This window comes from Centrocercus urophasianus, unplaced genomic scaffold (assembly GCF_019232065.1).
Source record: "Centrocercus urophasianus isolate 14NV4802_14NV808 unplaced genomic scaffold, USGS_Curo_1.0 seq_18, whole genome shotgun sequence".
Classification (NCBI taxonomy): Eukaryota; Metazoa; Chordata; class Aves; order Galliformes; family Phasianidae; genus Centrocercus; species Centrocercus urophasianus.
Window position 1 is genome coordinate 19,634,286 of NW_024884733.1, and position 23,167 is coordinate 19,657,452.

A 23,167-nucleotide genomic window follows, 5' to 3' on the forward strand; every position below is an offset into this window, starting at 1 on the left:
CTGGTGGTAAAGAGAATCAAATCAGCGTTGACAGTTCTAGAACAGCTTGAGGTGAGTTTCTTGCTGCTTTATTGATGAAGTGTTACAGTGTAGATATTACCCCCAGCTGTTTTACCTGACAAGAATTTCTTGCAGCACTTACCAGTGCTCTGATGTGTTGAGATGCCTCCTCACAATAGACTGCAGAGGGGAAAAACAAGTGTCTCTCAGCAACCTGTGACTGAGATTCACCTCATGGTGATACATAGTGATGTTGGTGCCTCCGTTAGTCTCTGAGCCAGAACTTTTCTTGCTCAATTGCCAGTTCTGCCCCAGGGGCATGGACCCTGTGTGATGGTGCTGGCTCATTAGCAGGGCTCAGTGCTAAGCTTCCATCAGCAACTCACCTTCTGGCCCATTGCTGGAGTTCATTTTACTTGGGGGAAATGGTTTGTTTTGTTTCCTGTCTAGATACAATGTAGGGGTTCTGAGTTTGGGGAGATTTAGCAAGGCTAGCAGCAAAACAGCTAACCCTCCTTAGTTCTGAAGTGAATTTCAGATTTTATGTAAGGATCTTCCTCCACTAAAATGTTTCCCACCTAAAATGCTTATCCGGGCTGAAAAAGACAAATCCAGATCCTCGTTAACATTCCTACATGAGAAAATCTGCAGTCTGTAAGCACTTTCCAGTGTACTGAACTACCCCAAGTCAAGAAAGCTGTAATAATTCAAGCAGGCAGCGCTATCCCATCAGGGGCTGCTGTTTGATGTCAGCATGATTTGCTTTCCAAAATGCTTGAAATGTCCTCAGCTTTGGGCTTCTGGTGTTGAATGGGCTGGTTGGCACGCACAGAGGAGTTCTGTACCGCAGCAGCATCTCCTCCGAGTTGCTGAGAGCAGGGTGCTGCTGCACCTTACCCCAAGCACAGCCCTGCTTCTTCCTTCTGCTGGCGTTGCAGGGCACTTTGCCTTATGCATGGGGAATTAAACCAGCCGGATATTGTTCCTCCTTTTGAAAAGCATCACCTAGCTGAGTTCCCTGCCTAGTCTTGCTGCAGATGGGATGAGCACAAGCTCTGCACTGGAGTAGAAGTATGAGATCGATTTGTTGTCTTAAAGTTCCAGAGAGCTGCAGCCTGTTTCAGCTCAGCTTCCAATCCAATTTAAATCACATGAGTGGATGTGCGAAAGTGATTTACATTGTATTAAATCAAGTAATTTAAAAGCTTTTAATTAAGCTGTTGCCAGTTGGTGTAAAGTTGTATAAATGTTGACAGCAAAGAACTGCAGGAGCCATGGCAGCTATGTGCATCATCGATGTGTGTTGTGTGTGATGGGGATCTGTGACAGCATCTTCTGTGCTTCCCTCCAGGCTGAACTCGGCTCCAGTGAAGGGGTTTGAAAAAGATGTGGGTGGCAAAACAACTCTCCGGATCACATATCCTGAAGGTGCAATCCAGAAAATGGAGCAGTATGAGAAGGATTCCCTGTTTGTTCTGGCGGGATTCAAATGGCAGGATTTCAAGTGGCTGAAGTACATTGTTTACAAGGAGAAAGTGGTAAGAGCACTGGTAGCTGACACTGGGGAGGTCACCTAATGAGAAATGCTGGGCAGATGTTATATCCCAATCATATGTGCCACGTTTTGCTCTGAGGAGGTTTCCTCAGCGTGCCTTCCCAGATCTACATCCATGGACTTTGGTTTTAATTAAGTATGTTTTACAAATACATCTACTCTCTGTAACCTGAGCTTGCATTGCAGATGAGATTTTCCATTAAATAGTATGCAGTGTGTGGTATGAATAATGAATTGAGCTTTTATTTTAAAGAGTACATGAAAGGAACAGCTTTTGCATGGATTTGGTAGCAATGGCAATGGGAGGACGGTTGGACTAGATGATCTTCTAGGTCCTTTCCAAGCTTGTGATTCTATGATTCAATGATTTTTTGCACCCATAGGATTTAAGAGCAGAGGAAGGAAGACAAAAATGACAACAGAAGAAAATGGGCTTTTGGGTGTAAGAGTGTGATGGCAGTGAATGGGTGGAGGAGGCAGCAACAGCACGATGTGTTGAAAAGGCTACAATCCATGGGTGTGATATGATCTCCTGAATAGCACCAGCCATTATGCATTGCTAACTTGTTGCTGTACTGAGATTCGTAATTTTGGTTTGCCTAACATACCATCTAGAAGAACAATATCACGTATATTTTAAAATCACATATGTTTTAAAATCTCTGAAATAGAGAAGACGTTGTTTCCCCTATGTAAATATTTTGACCCCATCAGTTGCATTAGTGCCCTTCTCTAGTGCCATAGGCCTGTTACTTGTTGGTGCTGTTCTCCATAATTCTCCCATCTAAAGTGGAATCAGGTTGTGTTGACTGGCTTCTCTTTCAGTGGGTGGCTTCTCTGTATCTGTTGTTATGAAGTCCAGAATAAGTCGCTTCTATTTGGCCATAATTCTTCTTTTACAAACTGTATTTCTCTATTTTCACATGTTCTTTAATGACTTCTCAACAAATAACCAAACCATCAGTGTTTGGAGGATAAGATGTTATATTGTGTGTTTAGAGATAAAGAGAGGAGCTTGGCGGCTCACCTCATGCAGAATGAAAACAGTTTGGGAAAACAGTTTTATTTAGCTGTTATATAGATGGCCTTAGGGCTCGTACTCACTATTGTCTCACACTGGCACCAATTATTTTTCTATTACCAGGCAGGAGAAGTTACCTGTTAGCCTGTGGGCAAGCACCAGTGGGATTTGGTAGCATGAATAATTGAGTCAAAAGTTTTCTTTGTGGTTTGTGTCATGCTCTTGTTCTTCATTCTAGGCAAAGAAAGGATTTTAATACCTTGATGGCATCAGTGCTCTGTTGCCTGAATGCACCATTAGGGATCTATAGTTCTAAGGGTGGCTTAGTTTGCTTCAAATCCAATTGAATTTCCACCTGATACCTGTAGTCATGGAGCACTGATTGTGATACCGTGTCCCTGGTTCTGAAGAGAGATGGTGAGCAGTTCATTAGAACTGGCAGGGTGATTGCAGTCATCTTCTTTGAATGCTGCAGCACTCAGTTTGTCCCACAGGAGAAAGAGCTTGAGCTTCTTGCACTGTTGGTTACTCTTGGAGTTGGCTCATTATCGTTCTGTCTTTGGAATAAACTCCACTCTTCTTTCAGTTCTTGTAGGTGGTATTTCCCACGTCTCTTAATTTCTCTTGTTCTTTTGAAAGTCTGTAATTGATTCATATTTTCCTTGAAGAGCAGTGTCAAAAAAGTATGAAGAACATCAACTAGAGAGGAGCAAACAACTGTTTAATCAGCCTTGCACTCCTTGCTATACTATACATCGCTTGCTGTGTCTGCTTGGCCAGCATGGCACAGGGCAGCCGGTGAGTGTCCTGGTGTTTGGATGAGCCAAAGAGCAGCCACCTCCCAGCTCCAGGGCTCTGTAGTTGGTTCTTCTTGCCAAAAGAGGCAGTGTTGTGCACTTGTTCCTATTGATTCTTTCTTCCAGAGTGCTTCTCCAGTTTGCCAAGTTCCTTTGGCAGAGCTTTCCTGCATACCTGCCGTTCTTTCCAAATTCATGTCCTCTGCAATTTAATAAACATACTTTTTGCTCCATCGTCCAGGTTGGCAATAAAAACACTAAACAGAGTTGGTTCCTAGGCAGACCCCAGTCCAATGTGTCCTTCATTTCACTGAAAACTCCTTCTGAATAGCTGTTTTTATGGCCACTTCTGAGCTCATATCACAGTAGTGTCGTTAATAAAGGAACGTTTGTAGCATCTTTGTGGAGGAGAGACATCAGAGGCGTTACTGAATTCTCGTTCAAGCCTTGCTTCTGCCCTATGGTAATTCTTTTACTGTAGGAAGAAATAATATTTTGTTATAAGTAATGATTTGGTTTTGACAAATCCACCTGAATTACCGCACATCTTTCTTTTGGGTGTTTTTTTTTCATTTTTGGTTTTTTTTTTATAATTAATCTTGTTATTCTGAGAAATGCAATCATAAACTGAGTCCCTTCCCTTTTTTGCCTCCTTAGGGACAGGAACTACTTCTGTCCTCTTTTCAGCTGTCTGACACTCTACCTGTTCCACCAAGTTCCCAAAGGGAATCATTACTGTTTTTGAGGCCACTGGGTGACCAGTTCATTGAATAGTCCAGGACAGAGTCCGGGTGACTGGAAAACATCTGTCTTGTCCTCCCTGGTCTGCTCTCTCTGTGTTTGAGCTGTGATCATGCTGTCGCTGGCTCTGGCTGCAAGCAGGTGGTTTCACAGCTGCGTCTTCCAATGGAGACTAATGCAGAAAGAGCTGTGTCTGCTGGCTGGGAGGAATGGCCCAGCGGAGAGCTATCAGTGCTGTGGGAATAAGGCGTGGGTGTCTGTTTGTTCTGGTAGTGATCGTTGGTATTTTTATCAGTGGCAAGTTCAAAAAGACAGACACTTGCCCCACAGTTTCTGTGGAGCATTTCTGTTTCTCTCTTGGCTGATCATCTGGAGAAAAGGGAGATTCTCACTTTCTTGGGTTCGTAGAGGTACTCTGTCCACTTGCTGCTTATTACTTATTTGAGATTAAGCCTGTCCCTCTGCAAAGCAGTGCTTACGGTCAGGAGTCTGACCTCAGGACAGAGATAAGGGAGATGGAAGCATCCTGCCAAAGAATGTGACTGTTGTGGAAATGGACACAATCCTTCAAAAAATGGGCCAAACTCAAACTTCTGATGTTTCCTTTGTCTCTGAATTTTGGTGGCAACTACATATATCCACGGCACAGTCGTGATAAGATAAGAGACTTTCTGATTTCCTCCAGATGTAATCAGCCCCAGAGCTGCTTGGAGTTGTGTGGCTGGATATTCTGGGCCAGGTACCGTCATCCTTGCATGGTTCTCTCAAGCAAGTGAAGTCAAAGGGAGTTTATCTGTGAAAGAGTAAATGAGAGACGAGTGGCTATTTATTACCAGGGTCAGTGGTTGGATTAACTTATTCTCCATGCAGCTGAGAAGGATTTATTGTGTGTTATGTTAGTCTTCGCGCAACGCTTGCACGCTGAGAAAGGGATAAGTACTTTATGCTGTAGAGAGAAGGATTTTCAGGAGATGTTAGGAGGAAAGAATCAGTGTGATGAAATAGCAGCATCAGAACAGTGAGACAGAGGATAAAGGAGAAAATAATGGCATGTATAGTGAGTAAATGGAGAAGAAGGGGTATGGGATGGAGCAAGGTGACATGTTTAGCAGAAGGGAGTATTGCGCCATGTTGACCCAGTGTGTAGGTGTGTACAGGTGGGAAGGAAGCAGACTGGAGTCCCACAGCTTTTATGATTATTGCAGAAGGATCACAGGTGTGAGTTGTTCATGCAACTTTCAGCTGCAGTGCCGACTTGCAGTCACTGCTGACGCTCCTAGGCACCTTCCTTCAATGAAGAGCTGCTGCCGTGCATCCGCAGTGGTGGATTACTCATGGACAGTCACTCAGAACTTTCTCCTGGCTGATTTTTGGCCTAAGGATGTTACCCACACATATCATGATTCACCTGGTTCCTTACCACTGCTGCACCACCTTGCATCACCTGTGTCTGTCCATCACAGAAGCTCATCCTGAAGCTCATCTAGAGTATCGGGGGAATTAGAAGAGATTTTTCTATGTGGTTCCCTTCTCTATTCTGCTGGAGAAGAATTAAATACCGTTGCATTCAGGGTGGTAGATGCTGTGTGAAACAGAGGAATTTACAAGCAGCAATTATGCAAACCAGCCATCACAGACTGGCACGGCGGCTGCTTCCAGAGTGCTTTTTTGCCATCATTAGTGAGTCAGAAAGAGCTCTTTTGTTTGCTTAGGGCTCAGTTCCCTGAACATCTGGCACACAGTGGTGAAACAGCCAAGTGAGGGCAAAGGTTTCACTAGCAATTGGCAGCCCACAAGCTTCCTTCTCGTGCAGTAATGAACCCGTGGCTGCTTTCAGCAGGAATCTCTGCAGCCCTTGCCAGGAGGAGTCCCATGTATAGCAAGCAGTGGCAGCACCTTGAAGCACTTTGGTAGTGAAAGTCATGGAAGCAAGTGAGCAACTGCCTGCCAGCAAGGCCAAAGTGTGGCTGTCCCCTTCAGGGGTGTGCCTCTGAATCCTGCACCCTGCAGCAGTGCCACCCGAAAAGCAGCCAAGATGCAGCAGTGGGCAGGAGATAAGCCCTCTGTTTGCGAGGGCATTGCCTTCTTGCTCTCCTTGGACTCTGATAGAAGAGGACAGAAGCTGAGCTTGTTGCCCCATCATCAGTAAGAGGAAGTTTTTGATGTAGGAAGTCGTCTTAAGGGCTGTCATATTTCTTTCATTAATCTGAGTTTTCCACCAAATAGGCATTTATGAATAATCCTTCCAAAAGTGTAATGTAGGCAGGCATGGCTGGTGAGTAAGGCACGAAGGACACGATGGGGCTTGTGCTGGGGGAGAGGCAAGGAAGCCTTCCCAGAGATACATGTCCCAGGTCCCAGCAGACATGGCCAAAGGCCACTGCCACTCGCAGAGGATGTATGGAGCACCCAATAGCAGAGTGCCTTGTTTCCTCGTCGTGCTGGTTCAGAGCCAGGGTCGGTGCAGCTGAACCACTGTTGATGTTGAGGTGAAGAATAGAGTTGGAATTTGAGGCAAATTCTTCCGGCCCCTGTGAAGCCTCTGACTGAGGAAGAAGTGGAAGTTTGCTTTCTGGAGAATGCTCTGTATTCCTTTAATGTAGAGTCACTGGGATTTGGTTTGTGTTTCTAGAATGATTCTTGGGACTTCTCTTTCTTAGGTTTTGATCGCATTCTACCCATACAAAAGACTGTGCTGCTTGAGAGGTTGTACCCCTGTGGTCAGGACCTTCTCCCTCAGTGAGCAGTAGTGGTGGGCATGGCCAAAGGGGACCAAAGAAGACTTACAAATGCAAAAGTAAATCTTTTGCTTGAGCAAAGGAGTTCAGAACCGTTTCCTGATGACATAAGACTAAGCGTGAGCACTGGTGCTCTGTTGGAGAAGGTGAGCCATTTTTTTCCAGTCATGGTCAGAGAAGAGGTTGGAAAATAAATGTGTATGCTATAAAACATCTTTCCCCTGCAGACCAGAAAAGGGAGAAGATCTTTGTCCTGTACCATGTAGCTTTAACAAGTTTTAGATAGCAGTGGGATGACAGCCTGATGGGGACTTCGGTAGACAAATGACCCAGTTTGCAACATGGACTTTGGGGTAGACATCCTGGCCAGGTTCCCAAAGGAAGGTTGTTGGTATGGAAGGTGCAGGCTGGAGCTTGCCCTTGGTACATACTTGCATGCAACAGCATAATAAGATTAGACAGGTCACTGCATAGCTGAGAGCTGCTCCCACCCAGGCATACTCTGTGTCTGTAGGTATACTGTCAGCCGTCAGCTGGTGATGAGCTGCTCTGCTGCCACTGCAGCATGCCTGCACAGCATTTAATAATATCAGGTGGATTCATGCTGGACAGTAACATTTATTCATGCTAGTCTTTGGTAGTCCTTAAAGAACCTTTACCCCATATCTGCCAAGACAGCATCATCTTCATTTCTGACTCAGTAATCCCAGCTGAGACATGAAAATCAAAGCTCTTCAGTTAGATTTGTACTACTCTCCAGTTCCTCTTTGGATCATTCTTAAATGAAGACAGCAAAGCAGAATTATCGCCTGGAAAGACTCAATCATTGCCATCCTAGGGCACCCTTTCTGCTGGTTGCCTCACTGCCCTGCTTTATCCTGAGACTCTTTTCCTAAAATTGTCATCTTCTAAATCTCTTCTGATGTCTGCTGCCATCCAGTTGACAATTGCTTTTTCTGGGTATTTCCTGCTCCTGCCTTCTCCATCCATGGCTCAGATGAAGTAACAATAATTATTTTTAAAAAGAAGGGAGAATTTAGAAAATTGCTTTTTCTTTCTTTTTCTTTCTTTTTTCTTCTTCTTCTTCTTTTTTTTTTTTTTTAAACCATTTCCTTCTGTTGAAGAGCCAGCCTGAGCAAGGGCCAACTCCAGAGCTAATGCAGCTGTCTTGAAAAAGCATCGAGAGGGTGCTCATGTTGTGCTCTCCCTCGCTGGCAGACACCAGCAGTATTTGGACATCAAAATTACACAGATCCTGGGAGATGCATTTCAAGGTCATAGTGCATGTAAACCCAGGTTACACTGGTAGCTGCACTGATCAAACACAGACTTGGAATATCTCAGACGGTGGAAAGGATTTCATTCCAAGTCTGATGCTGATACTAACGAAAGACATGACTCTATAAACAGCAGAGCTAACAAAATTGCCTGATCGCCTCTGGATTTATGTCTTTCTCCCTCACGCCTCCCTCTTGCACCACAATACTCTCAAATTTCTCCCACTTCGTGAATCCTCTCTGTTCCATTTGACCCCTGACTACTGCGTGCTCCCATGATGGCCAGGCCATGTGCATTCGCTGTGCCATGCACATCATTGGGCACCCAGCAGACCAAACAAGCAGGCAAGTGCTGTTCTCGCACAGCACCGTCTCCTTCTGGCCCCACATGCAGATGTGTGGGTCCCCTCCATCCAGGCTTTGCCCCCAGTGCCACCCATGCCTGCTGTGGATACTGAGTTGCCCACATGTGCAGCAGCTGTTCCTCAATGCAAGAGCAGTGCGTTATGAATGCAGCACGTGGGGAGTCAGAGAACATCAACAGCACCGAAATGGAGACATCGCCCAGAGGGGTTTCAGCCCTTCGTGCGAGCGTGAGTGGAATAAAGATGTTCTGTGTTAACACTTGAGTAAGGACAAGAATCATTTGAAGTCTGCAAAGCCTCCTTTCTTCTAAAAGATTTCAGTTCAATTTATTTACTTTATGCACGAGATTTTGGGGAGATTTACTTACAGTCTTACTGTACCTACATAGAAGGAACTTCTTTTTCTCAGTAGACTTCAGTTAGAAGAAGTATACCTGAAGCTAGGCAAACAACCAAAAAAGGCAGCACGCTGATATCAGTGCTATTATTTTTGCTACATCTGCCCTACAGGCTTGATGAATTTACTCTTATGTCAAATCTTAAAATCAAGACTGGATGTCTTAGTAAAGTTCTGCTGAAGCTGCAGGAGAGTGAAGGTCTGGTAGAGGTTGTTGATGGAGGAAGGGAGCATTGCTCCCTGCTCTGCAGGATGTCTGAAGGATGTCAGGTGGATCTCTTGGCATTTTGCACAGTACTGTTACAAAACAGTACCTACCTAGTGGTAGCTTGGAGCTGAAGTGAGTTATCAACCTGGACAGGTGTAATTTCCTAGAGATGTGAGCTTATAGTACTCAAGCAACATACCAGTGGAAGTGAGCACTGGCTACTGACAACTACTGAAACACAGATTTCGTCAGTATCTGGGAAAACTGTGTTGCTTGAGTGTACCCACGGTTGAGCTGCACTCTTGTGTTCCCTTCTGGCCTTCCTGTTCTGTGCCTTATGGGAAGCTCTGTCTTCACTCTCTGTGACCCGTTTGTTGACTGAGGAGCAAGACCGCAAGCCAGTAGAGCCCTTGACAGCCTTGCACTGAAGTAAGTTAATTGCTTCATCCAATTTTCTTTTCCCAGTGCTTACTTAGCCAGATCTGCCTTTGTGTCCTGAGGGAGAAGGCTTCACAAAATTCCCCAGCAGAGCCCTTCAAAAAGCATTGCAACACCACAGGATGCTGTGATTTCACCCATGTGAAGACCCACTGAGGAAGGAGAAGCATTAATTTGATTTTGTAAATAAAATCACATGCTTTCTATCAGTGACTGAATAGAGGCTCCCTTTCACAGCTCTGGAGTTTTGGTATCTGCATGTTTTCTTTAAAAAAAAAAAAAAAAATTCTGAACAGTAAATATTTATCCAAGATGTGTGGTTGTTAATATGATCCAGTCTTCAGTCATTTTGAATGGTGTCATGATGACAGATGTTAATTCAGAAAGGAATAGATTGGACGATTTATGCCTGAAACACATGTGTTCCTTGGCGACCTCAGTGGATTACTGGCATAGTTAGTGCTGTCTGAGCAATTTGTAACGATGTCTCTGCCTCAAAGCATGAGGGTCCAGGATAAGGGAGTTGATCTATATCTCTGGTTAGCTATAACGCACTGTGAGGTAGCTAAAGTCTCTGTTTGCTTTTATCTTCCTACATTTCTCTCTCCCCTTTTGCTAGAGAGATGTGCGGTGCTTCTGGCTCTTTTCTAGGCCACAACTCTTTTCTGCAAAAGAGGAAGATGTGTGTGGGGTGCAAAGCTCTGACTTCATCCACCGGAGCTCACCTCTAGGTTCAGCTTCAATCCTGCCTCTACACACACTGTTACTTAATGCAGATAGAATCGCAGAATCATTAAGGTTGGAAAAGACCTCTAAGATCACCCAGTCTGATCCCACCATGCCCACTGACCATGTCTCAGTGCCACATCCACGCAGTTCTTGGACACCTCCAGGGATGCCCACCACCTCCCTGGGCAGCTGTGCCACTGCATCACCGCTCTTTTGAAGAAGAAATTGTTCCTAATATCCAAGCTGAACCTCCCCTGGTGCAACTTAAGGCCATCACCTCGCATCTTATCACTGTTACCTGGGAGAGGAGGCTGACCCCCACCTCACCAAAACCTCCTTTCTGGCAGTTGTAGTTGCTTGTCTTGATGACTGAAATGAAAATAAACCAAACCATGTGAAGGCTGTGAGCAAGGGAGCCTCTGGGAACGTTTTGCTAGGTCAACTCAGAAGGTCTTCTCAGCTGTTTGATTTGCCATGTTCTGGCTCTTTTCAGTGAAAAGAATTTTGCTCACAACTGGCAAGTACAGCAGATGGTGGGTCTGGCCCAGGTAATCAGCACTCTGTTTGGAAAAGCACTCCAGAATAATGTTCTGTTTAGATGACAGTTTATATAGGTTCTCATCTTTTAAGAATAATGTTGCTAAAAATGTCGTCTTTTGTAAAACACCTATTATTAATGCAAGTCTAGAAAATAGAGTAGGGCAGGATCTCCCTGGCACCTTCCCAAACTCTTGCTGTCTTGACCTTTCTGCTTTCCCCTCCTAAAAGATGCTGAATAGTTTGTATATATTCTATAGGAACACTCAGTGAACATAGACAGTATTTGGCTTCTCATTTCACTGAAGATGCCAAAATGGGAGAGGACAGCTTTTTTGTGTACTCTTGTTGTAAAAACAATGTAAAAATTTTCCCTAGGGACTCGCTTTAAGATAACTTCAGAGAGCAATGAGGGTTTCTAGGCCATAATTCTTAGCGTGGTGATTCTTTTGCCTTTTTTGCAGTGTGCCAAGATTTAGTCTAAATATGTGATTTTTAATGAGAAGTTGTTTGTATTCAAACTTGTGAACCAGTTCAGCTCCCTAAAAAGACTTGGCTGATGGGTTGTCCTCAAGCGCCCTGGGATACCCTCATGCTTTGCCACCAAAATCTGCAAAGACAGCACTGTTTTCATTCTTTTTTTTTTATTCTTTTTTTGGAGAAGGTTCCAGCATATTGTTATAAGTAGAGCAGGTAGTTGTGCTTCTAGTTGGGATCACCTCATGTTTTCTTTTGTCAGTAACCAGGAAAATGGCTCTGTCACTTCCTTATGCTGTCACCTTCAAGCTGATATTTTCCATGTTTGGCTCAGCTGGGAACTTCAGCTGAAGTAACTCAGCTGTCTTTCAGGATGAGGCTAGTGAAAATATATGATTTTCTACGTGTTGAAAACAAACAAGCTCTCCCACCCCATTCTGAGAGACTGAAATTCTGGAATTTGGTCAGGCCGTTACCATGGCAGCCTGCTGGGATTCTTGCTATTCCTGTAAAATCCCATGGCTCGGTCTGTTCCCTGAGGCTAATCGATGCTGGCAGCTCAGTTCCATGTGCACTGAGCACGGTCCATCCTACCAGGCTTCCCGAGCCTGTGCTGGCCAGGTGTCCTTCCCTTGCCCTCATTTGGGATGCAACATCTCCAGGATATAGGAATAAAATAGGATTTTCCTTGCAATTGCTTCTCCAAGTGAAATTGGGGCAATTGGAACAACAGAGAGCAGGGGGTATCCTTGGGACCTCATTTCCAAAATGGGACTTGGAGGTGGAGGGGGGTGAGTACAGGAACAGAGAGAAAAGGTTTGTCACCAACAGGATCTCTTCAAAAGTTTGCAGGTGGGTTAGGAGTGAGTAGTTTGGAAGTCCTGGATTGCCTTCTGCCCTAATGGCTAATCCTGCAGGCAGTAGTCTACTGGGGCTTATATTTGCACTTACAGAGCTGTGCTGAGTTTAATTATTCCATTTGATGGAGATTTTTTTCTTGAGTTGTTGGTTTTTTTTTTTTTAGCGTATTGAGTTACGCTGTAAAATTTTATAAAGAGCTCCACGGTAGTAAAATTCAGCCATCAGAAGCTAGGAGAAGCAAAATTTCATGTTATGTTTTTAGTGTTAATTCAGTTCTTCTCTGCAGATGTTATCCATTATGATATCCTCACTCTTTTGGAGCGGTGGTGTCTATCTGGTGGAGTGGGAACGCTGTGATTTAATCTGATCTCCATAGTGGAAGGAGTTAAGCCTTGGCATGAGTAGTTGCAGAAGCCACAGGACATGTGGATAGGAAAAAGAATTGCTCCCTGATGGCGGATGCTGAGACTTCCTCTGGAGGAGGTGATTTGATAGGGTGAGAGTTGATGGCCTGAAGTTGCACCAGGGGAGATTCAGGTTGGGTATTAGGAACAATTTCTTCTCCAAAAGAGTGGTGATGAGCTGGCACAGGCTGCCTGGGGAGGTGGTGCAGTCACTGTCGGAGGTGTTCATGGAGCATGGAAATGTGGCACTGGGGGACGTGGTCAGTGGGCAATACTGGCAGTAGGTGAATGGTTGGACTAGACAATCTTAGAGGTCTATTCCAGCCCTAATGATTCTATGATTTAACCTTTAAATGACCACTGTGGTGCTGGGGAAGTTAGATGAGAATTTTCCAAACGTAGTTGAAGTCCCCTGGGGTGGACATACCGAAGAAGTGTGCCTTCAGAAGCAGCAAAGCTAGTGGAGCTGTGTTGTGAGCTTCCCAAAAGTTCTGGAAACTGAGGAGAAGGAGTCTGAATTTGAGCATTGGGAGGCAGTAGAAATTGGATGTTTGTTAGTGCATTTTCTCCCCTGTAAAATGGTGTAATACATGCCAAATGTTGCAGGGATGTTGTAAATATGAAAGTATTGCTTGTAAAATACTTATATATATGGCAATATTAGAAAAAAATCTTATGGGAAAATTAGAAAGTCAATGTTCACAACAGAAATGCTGAAGTTCTGAAGTCGCAGGGCTGTCCTGCTTCAGCACTTCCTAACATGTGGTTTTGGCCTTTCAGCCATGATATTCTTGTAATAGATGTTATATGAGTATGACATTTCCTAAACTATGTAATAAAAATTATGGTGAATTAAAGGGACTGGTCCCTGATGGATATAAAATATCCCATAAATAGTCGTAATATTACTGGGCCTGTTCTTCTTTGGGATTTTTCTGAGACTGTATTGCTTTAGATATTCTTCTGCTGAAAGGTTATTATTAATGGACAAAAAGACACAACGCAAACATAAATTATCTAAATCCATTGTTTTTCTTCTAAAAACTTCTGTCTTAAAGTACTTCAAAGCACAAAAATTTCATCAGATTTTGGCTCAAAATCCAGCTTGCATTCTGAGCAAAAGAATCTCTAGTACAGCCTATCCATCACTCTGTTCACATAGGACAAACACATCTTCCGACACCGTATGCAAGCTATCGTTTACGCTTTGACTTGAGAAATACAATATTCATCAAAATAATCTTTGGTTCTCTTTGCAGCTCATCTGCTGTGTTCCAAGTTCCATTTTTGTCACAGGACAGCCTTTTGTTACCTTACAACTGTGAACTGGATTTCACTCTCAGTTACACTGATAAAGCTGTAGAAATGCATTAAAAACAAAATAATTACTTTGGATTTGCAGTGTGCATAACACAAAGCTAAAAATTTGCACTCATGGCCCTTTAAAGCTCTAAGCCTTCTCAACCCAGTTATCAAGCCTTAATGGAAGTGATCTCTAAGCCCACATAGTGAAGTATTATTAGCTCAACTCTTCCATTGAGGAAACATAAATTTTTGCTAAAAAAAAACCCAAAACATAATGCCTCTAGTAGTATCTTGTATTAAAAGGTGGTTTTGTATCCATCCTGCTTTGCTTCTATCTTTGCCACTGAAAATCCTGGGTAGAAAATGTATTTGGGTTTCTCATTGAGAAACAGTAGTAAAAGCTAAATTTGGGGGTTTGCAATCTATTGGGAGTTCTCTTGGCCAGTATGCTAGCTGATCGTGCTGTTGGGAGATGGAATGGCCTGGGAAATTGCAGCCATTTGATTTTAGACTTAGTAGAATTTGGAGAGATTAAATAAATATGATAAAAGATTAGAAATGTCATATTATTGGATGCTCCAAGAGCTACATCTTGTTTCGTAGTCAAGATGAGGGTGGACAAGATGAGGGAAAGGTTCGAGCACCCTGCTTCAGTCAGAGCAAGAGAGCTTTCAGTAGGTAGATAGGAGTGGAACAAAATGCAGACTCCAGAAGGTAAAGATAGAGGAACTCAAAATGAGTGCCAGTCCTCAGAGCTGTGTACAGAAGGTTGTGAATGCTTCTCTGTCACCTTGAGAAAGTTGGCTAAACATACCTGAAGTACGGGATAGTGTGGCTAGCAGTTGACCATCAGCCCAGATTGCAGACTCTCAACACCTCTGTCTCGTTGCTAAAAATTCCTCTTTGCTTTGGTAATTGGTGGAAATGATGAAACTTCATCATGATTACCACTTGTAGAAGAGCATTTTCAAGGTCTCCACATCTGCTTGACCACTAAGAAATGCCCTATTGGCTGATAAGATGCTTATTTTCTAGCAAAAACACACCTTCCACATCTAATCCAGCTACACCTGAGCAGAAACCTTTCAAAGGCCTCTGCAGATGGATTACAGCAATTTTGCTGCGCCCTGTGTTTGTGTGACAGCAAGTGCCTGTGGATGACAGGTATAGAATAACACATTCCAGCCCAGGTAGGGGCAGAGATCTCATAGCTATGTGCTTCACGGCACTTGCAGTCCTTGTGATTGCCTTGTCATTCCATTGCTTTTGCTTTCCTTTCCTGCCCTCCTTCCTCTCCATTCCTGGTGTTATGAGGATAGCAAGAGCAGTCATCTCCATTTACCACAGGTTCTCTGTCCAGCCTTGTCATCTTTCCTGTTGCTCCGCAGCATAGTATTGTACACCTGGATTTCATAGTACTACCCCCGTTTTGGAGAGATATTAGAAATGTTGTTCTGGGAGACTTAGCCTTCTCCTAATCATAGACTCAAGGTTGGAAAAGACCACTTGGATTGTTTAGTCCAACCGCCCACCTACCACCAATATTGCCCACTGATCACATCCCTCAGTGCCGCTTCTCCACAGTTGTTGAACACATCCAGGAACGGTGACCCCACCACCTCCCTGGGCAGCTTGTGCCACTCTTGCAGAAAAGAAATCGTTCCTGATAGCCAGCCTCCTCTGGAGCAACTGAAAGCCATCACTTCTCATCCTATCTTTGCTCTTCCATTAAGTTCCGCTTCTTGGCTGAGGGCCTGAGTTTCTGTATTTTAGTTTACACTGTGATCCACTTTAGTGAATAAGAGATAGAAAACTGAATGGAGACAAAAAAAAAAAAAGCCTGCAACCATCTGTCCCTGTTACCCTTCTGCAGATAGACAGAATGAGGACTGTAGCTCTAGGTGAGGTGTGCCATTCCTCATCACTTCCCCTAACCTACCATCTCTGGTGTGTCTGAGCTGCTGGATCTGCCGCATGCCTCCTTCCTATGCCTGCTGCTCCATCTCTCCTCCCAGCATCAGAGGGACAGAGTTCCCCGACGGGAAGTGATTGCTTTGGAAACTCCCTGAACATCTGTGTCCAATCAGACCGCACATCTCCACACAGCAGAGCAGCGGCCCGCAGCCGAGCATCAGCAGTAGCAAGGAGCTTTGGCACAGGCTGCACTTCCGAGTGTGCAGCCCCAGAGGGGTTGCATCAGGGGAGCAGCCGGGATGGGCTCTGTGCTGGAGCTTGCCGGTGACAAGCTGCACAACAAAACCACAAGGCTCGAGATGGAGCTTGAAATTACAGAGTTTGGAGAGCCAAAACCACAAGGCTGCGAATTTCAGTAATTATAAGCCGGGAAAACAGTTTTTAGTTCTTTGAGAGGAGGGAAAATCCCAGGGTTTTGCCTACTGTGTAGGTAGAAATCTGAGAGCCATCTGCTGAGACTCTCCATCTCTCCCTTGAATTGTTTTAGAAATGAGATGGTGAACATGCCACAGTGAGAGATCACCTGAGATGTCCTTCTGTAGGCAAAGGAGATGAGCACCGAAAAGTTACAGGGAAGAAAACAGAATGAGCAGAAATTAACACTGAGAGGACAAAATAGAGCAATCTGAGATAGCTGAGGAAAGTGGCCAGGGAATCAGTCTGGATGAATGACAAGAGAAACAGCCACACCAATGGGACCAAAGTGGGCAGGTTGTATTCCAACTGCAACCAGCATCTGTATTTGTGTCACACTTGCATTAAACTAATCAGCAGGAGGACAGGTTTGGTCCTAGCGGCTCACACAGCACTGGGAAAGCAAGCCTCTGTGGTATGTGTTGTTTAACTTTTCTGGACAGCTCAAGCAACAGAAAGGATGAAAATCTGAAGCCTTTCTAAGCTTTCTTTTTACTTCTTTAGCATTTTATGTGCAATGTAAACTCTCTTTAAAGCCCAGAACTTATGTAGGCTCCCTTTTGAAGTTCGGATCCAAGCAAAAAGCAGGTTTTGTCCACTTTAAGTAGTTTGCAGCCCTTTCTTTTTTTTTTTTTTTTTTTTTTTTTTTTTTTTTTAATAGTGTGCAAAATTTAAGCAATGCCATATTTAGCACTGCATGTGAAGCCTTAATTCAACATATAAATTTATTTTAGTTTCGGGGTCACACTCTATTTTTCCAGGGAGTGCCTTCTTAAGCCCACAGTAAGATGGTTTCATTGAGTGAGAAGCTATGCAAGATTTTTGTTCGTGGTCTTCATTTCTGTGAGATGGCTAACATGCTCAATACGAGTGGAATCTGCAATTTCTTTTTTTCTTCCCTGGAACTGGGAGACCTTTGCTTTACATGTGCCTTTCGGAAATTCCGAAGGTTTAATATTTATCCATTTTTAAATGAATTTTCACAAGGAGGCAAAACTCAGCTGAGGTACCAAATCCCTCAAATCCATTGGTTAAATGGATGTAGGACTTTATTAACATTTGTGAAGTTGGGTTTTTTTCCCTTCTTTTTTTTTTTCTTGGAAAATGCTAGGATCACTGAACAACTGAAAATATGTTATATTGGAGAATGTTAGACCACTCTGACCTCAGGCATTCATGATAATTCAACTGTGATGAAAATAAATGAGTGCTAATTGGAATTTTTTTTCCATTTTGGGTCCTGAGAGCACTTTGCAATTGTCAAAATGTGAGCTTTAACTCTTGGGATCCTTGTTGTGGTCAGCAAAAGTGTATTGTGTTTGGGCAGCATTGAGATGGGATCAAAACAGACATTTGGCTGTGTTAGACTGTTGGTTTGGGTAAGAACATGCATTCTGTCCTCAAGGAGAGGACTCGAATTTCCTCGTTGAGTTTGCTGAAATATTGCCTTTTTAAGGTAGGAAGCATCTCCCAAAAGTTTCATTCTTCAGGATCTGAAACTCAGTATTGGGAAAACATAAAGAACATACTGAGTTGTTTTTTCTCCTGCTCTGTCATCACAGCTTCCACAAGTCAAGATGGACCTTTATAAGCTCATGACTTAATTCACCAAAAACGTAATGAAAGGTAACAGATCTAAGATAAAGCAGGAAGCATGCAGCTCATACGCAGCACTGTGTGCTCGTTTTTAGCTCTTTGAAAGTTCTTAACAACATTTGTTTTCCAAGAGTGCATCCCCTTGTGGGCAGGTGGGACTGATCACAGCGTGTGCTGAAATGCTTAAGCCATTAATCAAACTAGCTGAAGTGCCATCAAGAGTGAAATTGTGGCACCGAAGTGGAGGTTAGCTACGCTGAAGCCCAGGCTGCTCTGTTTTCCTTGCACTTGTCATCCAGACTAGTTCAAGTGCATCTGCACATGGTGCTGTCACCCCTCCAGGGTGTACTGTCCCACTGTAACCTTATACTGGTGCCTTGTGGCAGCGAGCAGTGACAGCAGGAACTGTTGCCAGAGGTGTATTTTTGTAATAATAGCAATCTGCTATTTTTTGTGTGTTGTTCTTTACTGATATTTTCTCTTTCCCTTTTTGTTACCAGAGCGCCTCTGATGGCTTTTGGAAGTCAGTGGCGACCCGTGTTCCCAGAGAACCTCATGAGATACGTATCCTGAATCCCTACTTCATCCAGGAGGCAGCTTTCAGCTTCATTGGACTGCCTTTCAACAACGGCCTGATGGGCAGAGGGGTAGGTATAAAAGAGAGCAAGCAAAACCAAAGAGGAGGATGAGAACGAGCAGCAGAGTTGGCTGCCATAACTCTTTTCCATTCGACCTCCACTGTTGAACATTGAAGGGAAGGAACTTTGGCTCCATTGCCTGCAGTCACTAATATCACTCATCCTGTATTCTAGGCTTATAGTACAAGAAGGTGAATGTTGGTTTATGAGGCCCATGGTAGGAAATTCTGATATCACAGTGACAGGTTTTAGTTACAGAAGCTTGCAATAGAAAACGATGTGGCAGTTTTAGGTCCTAGTTACAAAACACCTTCATGATCCTTCTAGTATCCCTAGCCTCCAGCTTTTTAGAGTATTAGTGTGGAGCAGGGTTTTCTAGAGTTCTGATTTCTGCACATTGCGACTGTCCTCAGAGCCTGTTTAGACTTGCTCTATCTAATATACAACCATTAGAAAAAGCATTACTCAGGAAATTGCTCCTGTACACACGGTTTAGTTCTTGGTTGAGACCACACATTATGTTTGGGGGCCCGTTAGCATAGCTGACAGACCTGGCTGAGTGTCACTGAGGGACATGGTTAGTGGGCATGGTAGGGATGGGCTGGCAGTTGGACTGGGTGATCTTAGCGGTCTTTTCCAAAATTTATGATTCTGTGATTATCCCAAATGTTCCCCTTAGCTAGGAACTAATGTATTGCACCTCTCTGCATTCTCCAATACTTATCTTTAGAAGGATGTGGTCTTGATTTGTCTTACAGAAAATCAGGACTGATGCCTTAATGAAGGACAGAAATCATCAGACCTTTGCCTTTATTTTCTGCAGATTTGGTTTTATTTTTAAACACGTTATTTTAATACACAAGTTATTACTTAAGCTGAGAGGAGAAGAGAGAAATCCGGAAATGAAAATGCTGTGAACTGAAGTTTATGAGGTTTTGATAGGTTGTTTAACACAGATCAGATTGGGAAATGAAGGCAGCTTAATTGAAACCTGATGTTTCACTTCATGAAAGTCTATTTGAGCATTAAAAAATAGTTTATGGAGCCCTAAGACAAGCAGTCTTTACCCCTGACCCCTGTTAGATTGTGTAAGTTGTAGTTTGCTCCTTGAGATGGGACAGAAAGAGCTCTGCAGGTGCAGAAACATGTGTGGAGCTGAGACTTGAACATGGCCTGTGCTGTCTGGGCAAGGATGGTCTGACACAGCGATTCAGTGGGATGGGGCAGGTTGGTGCCTCCACGTCGAAATACTTGGTGGTGTAACGGGCAGGCTGCACGCAGGGGGCTCAGGGCTGGGGATGCCTTTAGTAATCGAGACCAACGTGAAATCCTCACAAAAGGCAGTAATATTCCACTCCTTTTTGGTTCTGATGCCTAAATAAACTTCAGTGTTCCTCCTGCACACCACATATGGTAACAATGTGCTGCCAATTAACTTTGTAATTTGGTGGCTTTTTCAGCAAGGTTGAGGAGAGCTAGTAAAATAGCTCAGGGCTGATCTCAAAGCGTTTTTCTCAGGATTCAATAAAGAGTGAATGTAGTAACAACCTCTGCTTTGATAATGTAATTTGGGCCAGATGGTTCTGGAGGACAGCAGTGGGGTGCAACTCAGATGTGCATTTAGATTGTACTTGTGGTATTGGTATGTGGCAGTCAGCAAGGAGCAAACCCAGTCACCCACAGTGAGCAGTGACTTTTCTCTGGGACCAGCAAAGCTTGTCAGGAGTTTCCTCAGCCCATTTACTGAAGTTTTCAGGAGAGAGATAGATATTTCCTACCATGCATGGGCTTCTATCCATTGGGATAAAATGATGATAAAGAAAAACTTCAGTTTAGGACTTTAGTAATGCCTGGGGAAAATTAAAGATGTGTCTGTCCCTGAAGCTGGTTTAATGCAGGAGAGGTGAGCTAGTCTCTTTGCTTACAAAATCCTCTTAATGAGCAGGCACGAGCTTGGCTGTCTAACTGAGCAGTGGGATATGTATGTGGTTTGTGTTTAGGTGAAAGTTCTCTGTATACAGGTCTTTGGGACTTGAAACCAAACAGCACTGGTACTGCAGCTAGTAATTCAGGCACGTAATAACCTACATTACCCTGCTGACAGGTTACTGGAGGGCAAGTACGAACATCAGTTCAACTGTGCCTTTGCCTATTGCATGTAAAACAATGGCATGGCTGTTGCTGAGGTACTTTTTGCCCTGTATTGAGTAGTTCTTCTCACTCTGTAGTGCTTGGAGCCATTGGAGCAGTGACTTTCTGGCTGCTGAGGAAGTGTGTAGGTGGCTGACAGGGCATTTCAGGTGCACCCAACCTTCAACTTGCTGAAGGAGGAACCAGGAGCAGCACACCATTGTAAGCCCTTGTGCAGGATTGTTTTTGGGCACCCCACCTCTGCAGAGTACTGATGCTGGAGCACACGTGTCATGCCCCAGGGCATCTCCTTGGGAGCCCTTTACTCTGGTAGGCAGCTTTGCAGCTACTCTGGCTGGTCATAAGACCCTTTCTTGTTACTAGCACAGGGTCGGAAGGCACATCTGCTGCTGTACTGGCTGGGCTGTGAACACTGCAGTGTTATCAGCCCATAAGCTACAGGGGAATGGGCACTCAGAAAAAGCATTTACAGGGTAGCAGGGAAATGCACACCTCAGCTACTTCTTAGTAAGTGCCCGAGCGCATGCTCCTGCACGTGATGGATGGAAAGTATCTGAAGGGAGTTCACTTTTCAATGAAAGAGTTGGCCACGAACTGCTATTTAGTGTGGAATGAAGCACATGTGTGGCCACCACAAAGCAGCAGCTAATGTAGGGAAGTCACACCCTTGCTTGCCCTCTGTTCAACTGCTGGGTCCTTGAGAAACACTGCATAGCATGGGAATCTGCTTTATGGCAAATGCTGAATCAGAGCTCATATGTTTAGGTTAGATGTGGTCAAAGGTGCTGGCTCAGGCTAAGTTACACAGGAGCTTAGCAATTAAATGGCTGAGCTGAACTGAAACCTGCTGGGCAGCATGTCACATCTCCAGGCTCGGGTCCCTGGCCCTTCTGTTCCACTCTGCTGCAAACTGCCAGCTCTGGAGGCTTCCCTCCAGCTCACAGCAAGGAGCAGATAGGGGCGGTGAAGGAAAAGTGCTGGAGATGCTCTGTGCTGTCTTTTGAAGCCCAATATTGCAGCTGACTCTGTGCATGGATAGAGGTAGCTATAGAAGCTCCTGTGACAGCGACCACTCTGCAGAACAGCAGGCACTTGTCTTCACAATAATGCTGAATTGCTTTTTATGGTATATTTCCAAACCTGCCAGCTAAGGGAATCAAAGAGTAGGGTTGGGGTGCAAAAACAAATGAACAAACAGAAGATGTGGTCAATGTTATGTGTATCATGGGGTGGCTCTTACAATTTCACTCTGTATTTTGTTTGTTTGTTTTTAAAGCTTTATTGCTATTAAGTGATCAGGTCTACAACTGATAAAAACAAGGTATGAATTTTTCCCAGACCAGTGGTTTTTCAAGTTTTCCCTCAAATAAATTAACGTAGTAGTCAAACCAGTTTGAATATCTAGCTGCAGTGTTGTTTGGGGGATTTTTCCTTAGCAACATTTACCCTTTTTTTAAAAAAGTTAACAATTGGAGTTGTCTGAACAACCCAATATGCCTTACCCTGAGCTAAGTGAAATCCCATAAATAACTGGAATTCATTTAACATATTAGGGGAGTCAAATATTTCTAAAAACAGATTTACAGCAGTCATTTCCTTCCAGTCCAGAAGGCAGTGACACAGGAGTGACCCAGGCGTGGAATGAAAGTCAGCCAGAGACTTTTCACATGCACAGGCAGGGAGCAGTCACAGCCCCTGGATCTCCAGCACAGGGCTGTGAGGTGATGCTCAATCTCTATGAAGCCCAAAGGAGGGCTGGTGTTTCTTATGCTCAGTGTTTTCTACAGACACGTAGGCTAACCATTTTTAAGCATGAACAGATTTGCAGGTATACTTCTTGGTTACTGCCAAACGGCTTGGGTGGAAGCAGTGCTGCTTGGTGATAGAGGAGAATCTGGCGTGCACTGAGCAGGATTATGAACCCTGAGGGATGATGCTGGGATTTCATTCTTTTCCTCTTAGCAATGGCCTACAGTAGCAAGAAGCCTGTTCTGTTATTTGAGAGAGGATTTTTTTTTCATAACTCAATGCAAGAGGTGTGGTGGTTGCTTTGGTATTTCTTTGGGGCACGGCACAAGGGTGTGTGTGCTGAGAGAGCACTGACGCACCGTGCAGGGCCTGGTAAGCCAGCTTTGGTGCACCATGTCCACGGCGCCTAACTTCTTTTGGAGTGACCTGTCCCCCAGCCTGCCCCAAAGGTTGTATCTGCTTCACTGGATCCAGAGTAGAGCTTAGCAACAAACCAATCAATATGTCTGCAGACAGTCAGAAGAGATGTGTCACAAGATCCTACAAGGCCTTCTCTTGCTTGTGCCAGCAGGACGTGGGGCAGCACTTCATTTCCAGCAGAAACTCAGCAAGCTGTTACGGGAGAAAACTGCTCTGTTTGTATTGTTCAAACCAACCCAGGACCAAAGCATTCTGTTGACTTAGTAAAGATGTGTAGTTAACCATCAATCATGCTTTTACACCTCTCATACTGGCTCCTTTTTATTTTTCTCTTCTCCTAAAAGTCTCCATAATTCCCTAGTTACTGTTTAATCT

The 23,167-nt window shown here is 44.1% G+C and overlaps 1 protein-coding gene across 6 annotated transcripts in view; it reads left to right on the forward strand.

Annotated features, from left to right (window-relative positions):
* ST3GAL3 (ST3 beta-galactoside alpha-2,3-sialyltransferase 3) overlaps positions 1 to 23,167 on the forward strand; it is a 144,794-nt gene that overhangs the window by 105,051 nt on the left and 16,576 nt on the right. For all 6 annotated transcript variants that reach the window (XR_006168880.1, XR_006168879.1, XM_042819251.1 and 3 more), the window contains 2 exons: positions 1,352 to 1,538; positions 18,335 to 18,481. Coding sequence is in view for 4 of the 6 variants with exons in the window: in XM_042819251.1 (XP_042675185.1) it covers positions 1,352 to 1,538; positions 18,335 to 18,481 (334 nt within the window). In the remaining 2 variants the exon portion in view is untranslated. The remainder of the gene's footprint in view (positions 1 to 1,351; positions 1,539 to 18,334; positions 18,482 to 23,167) is intronic.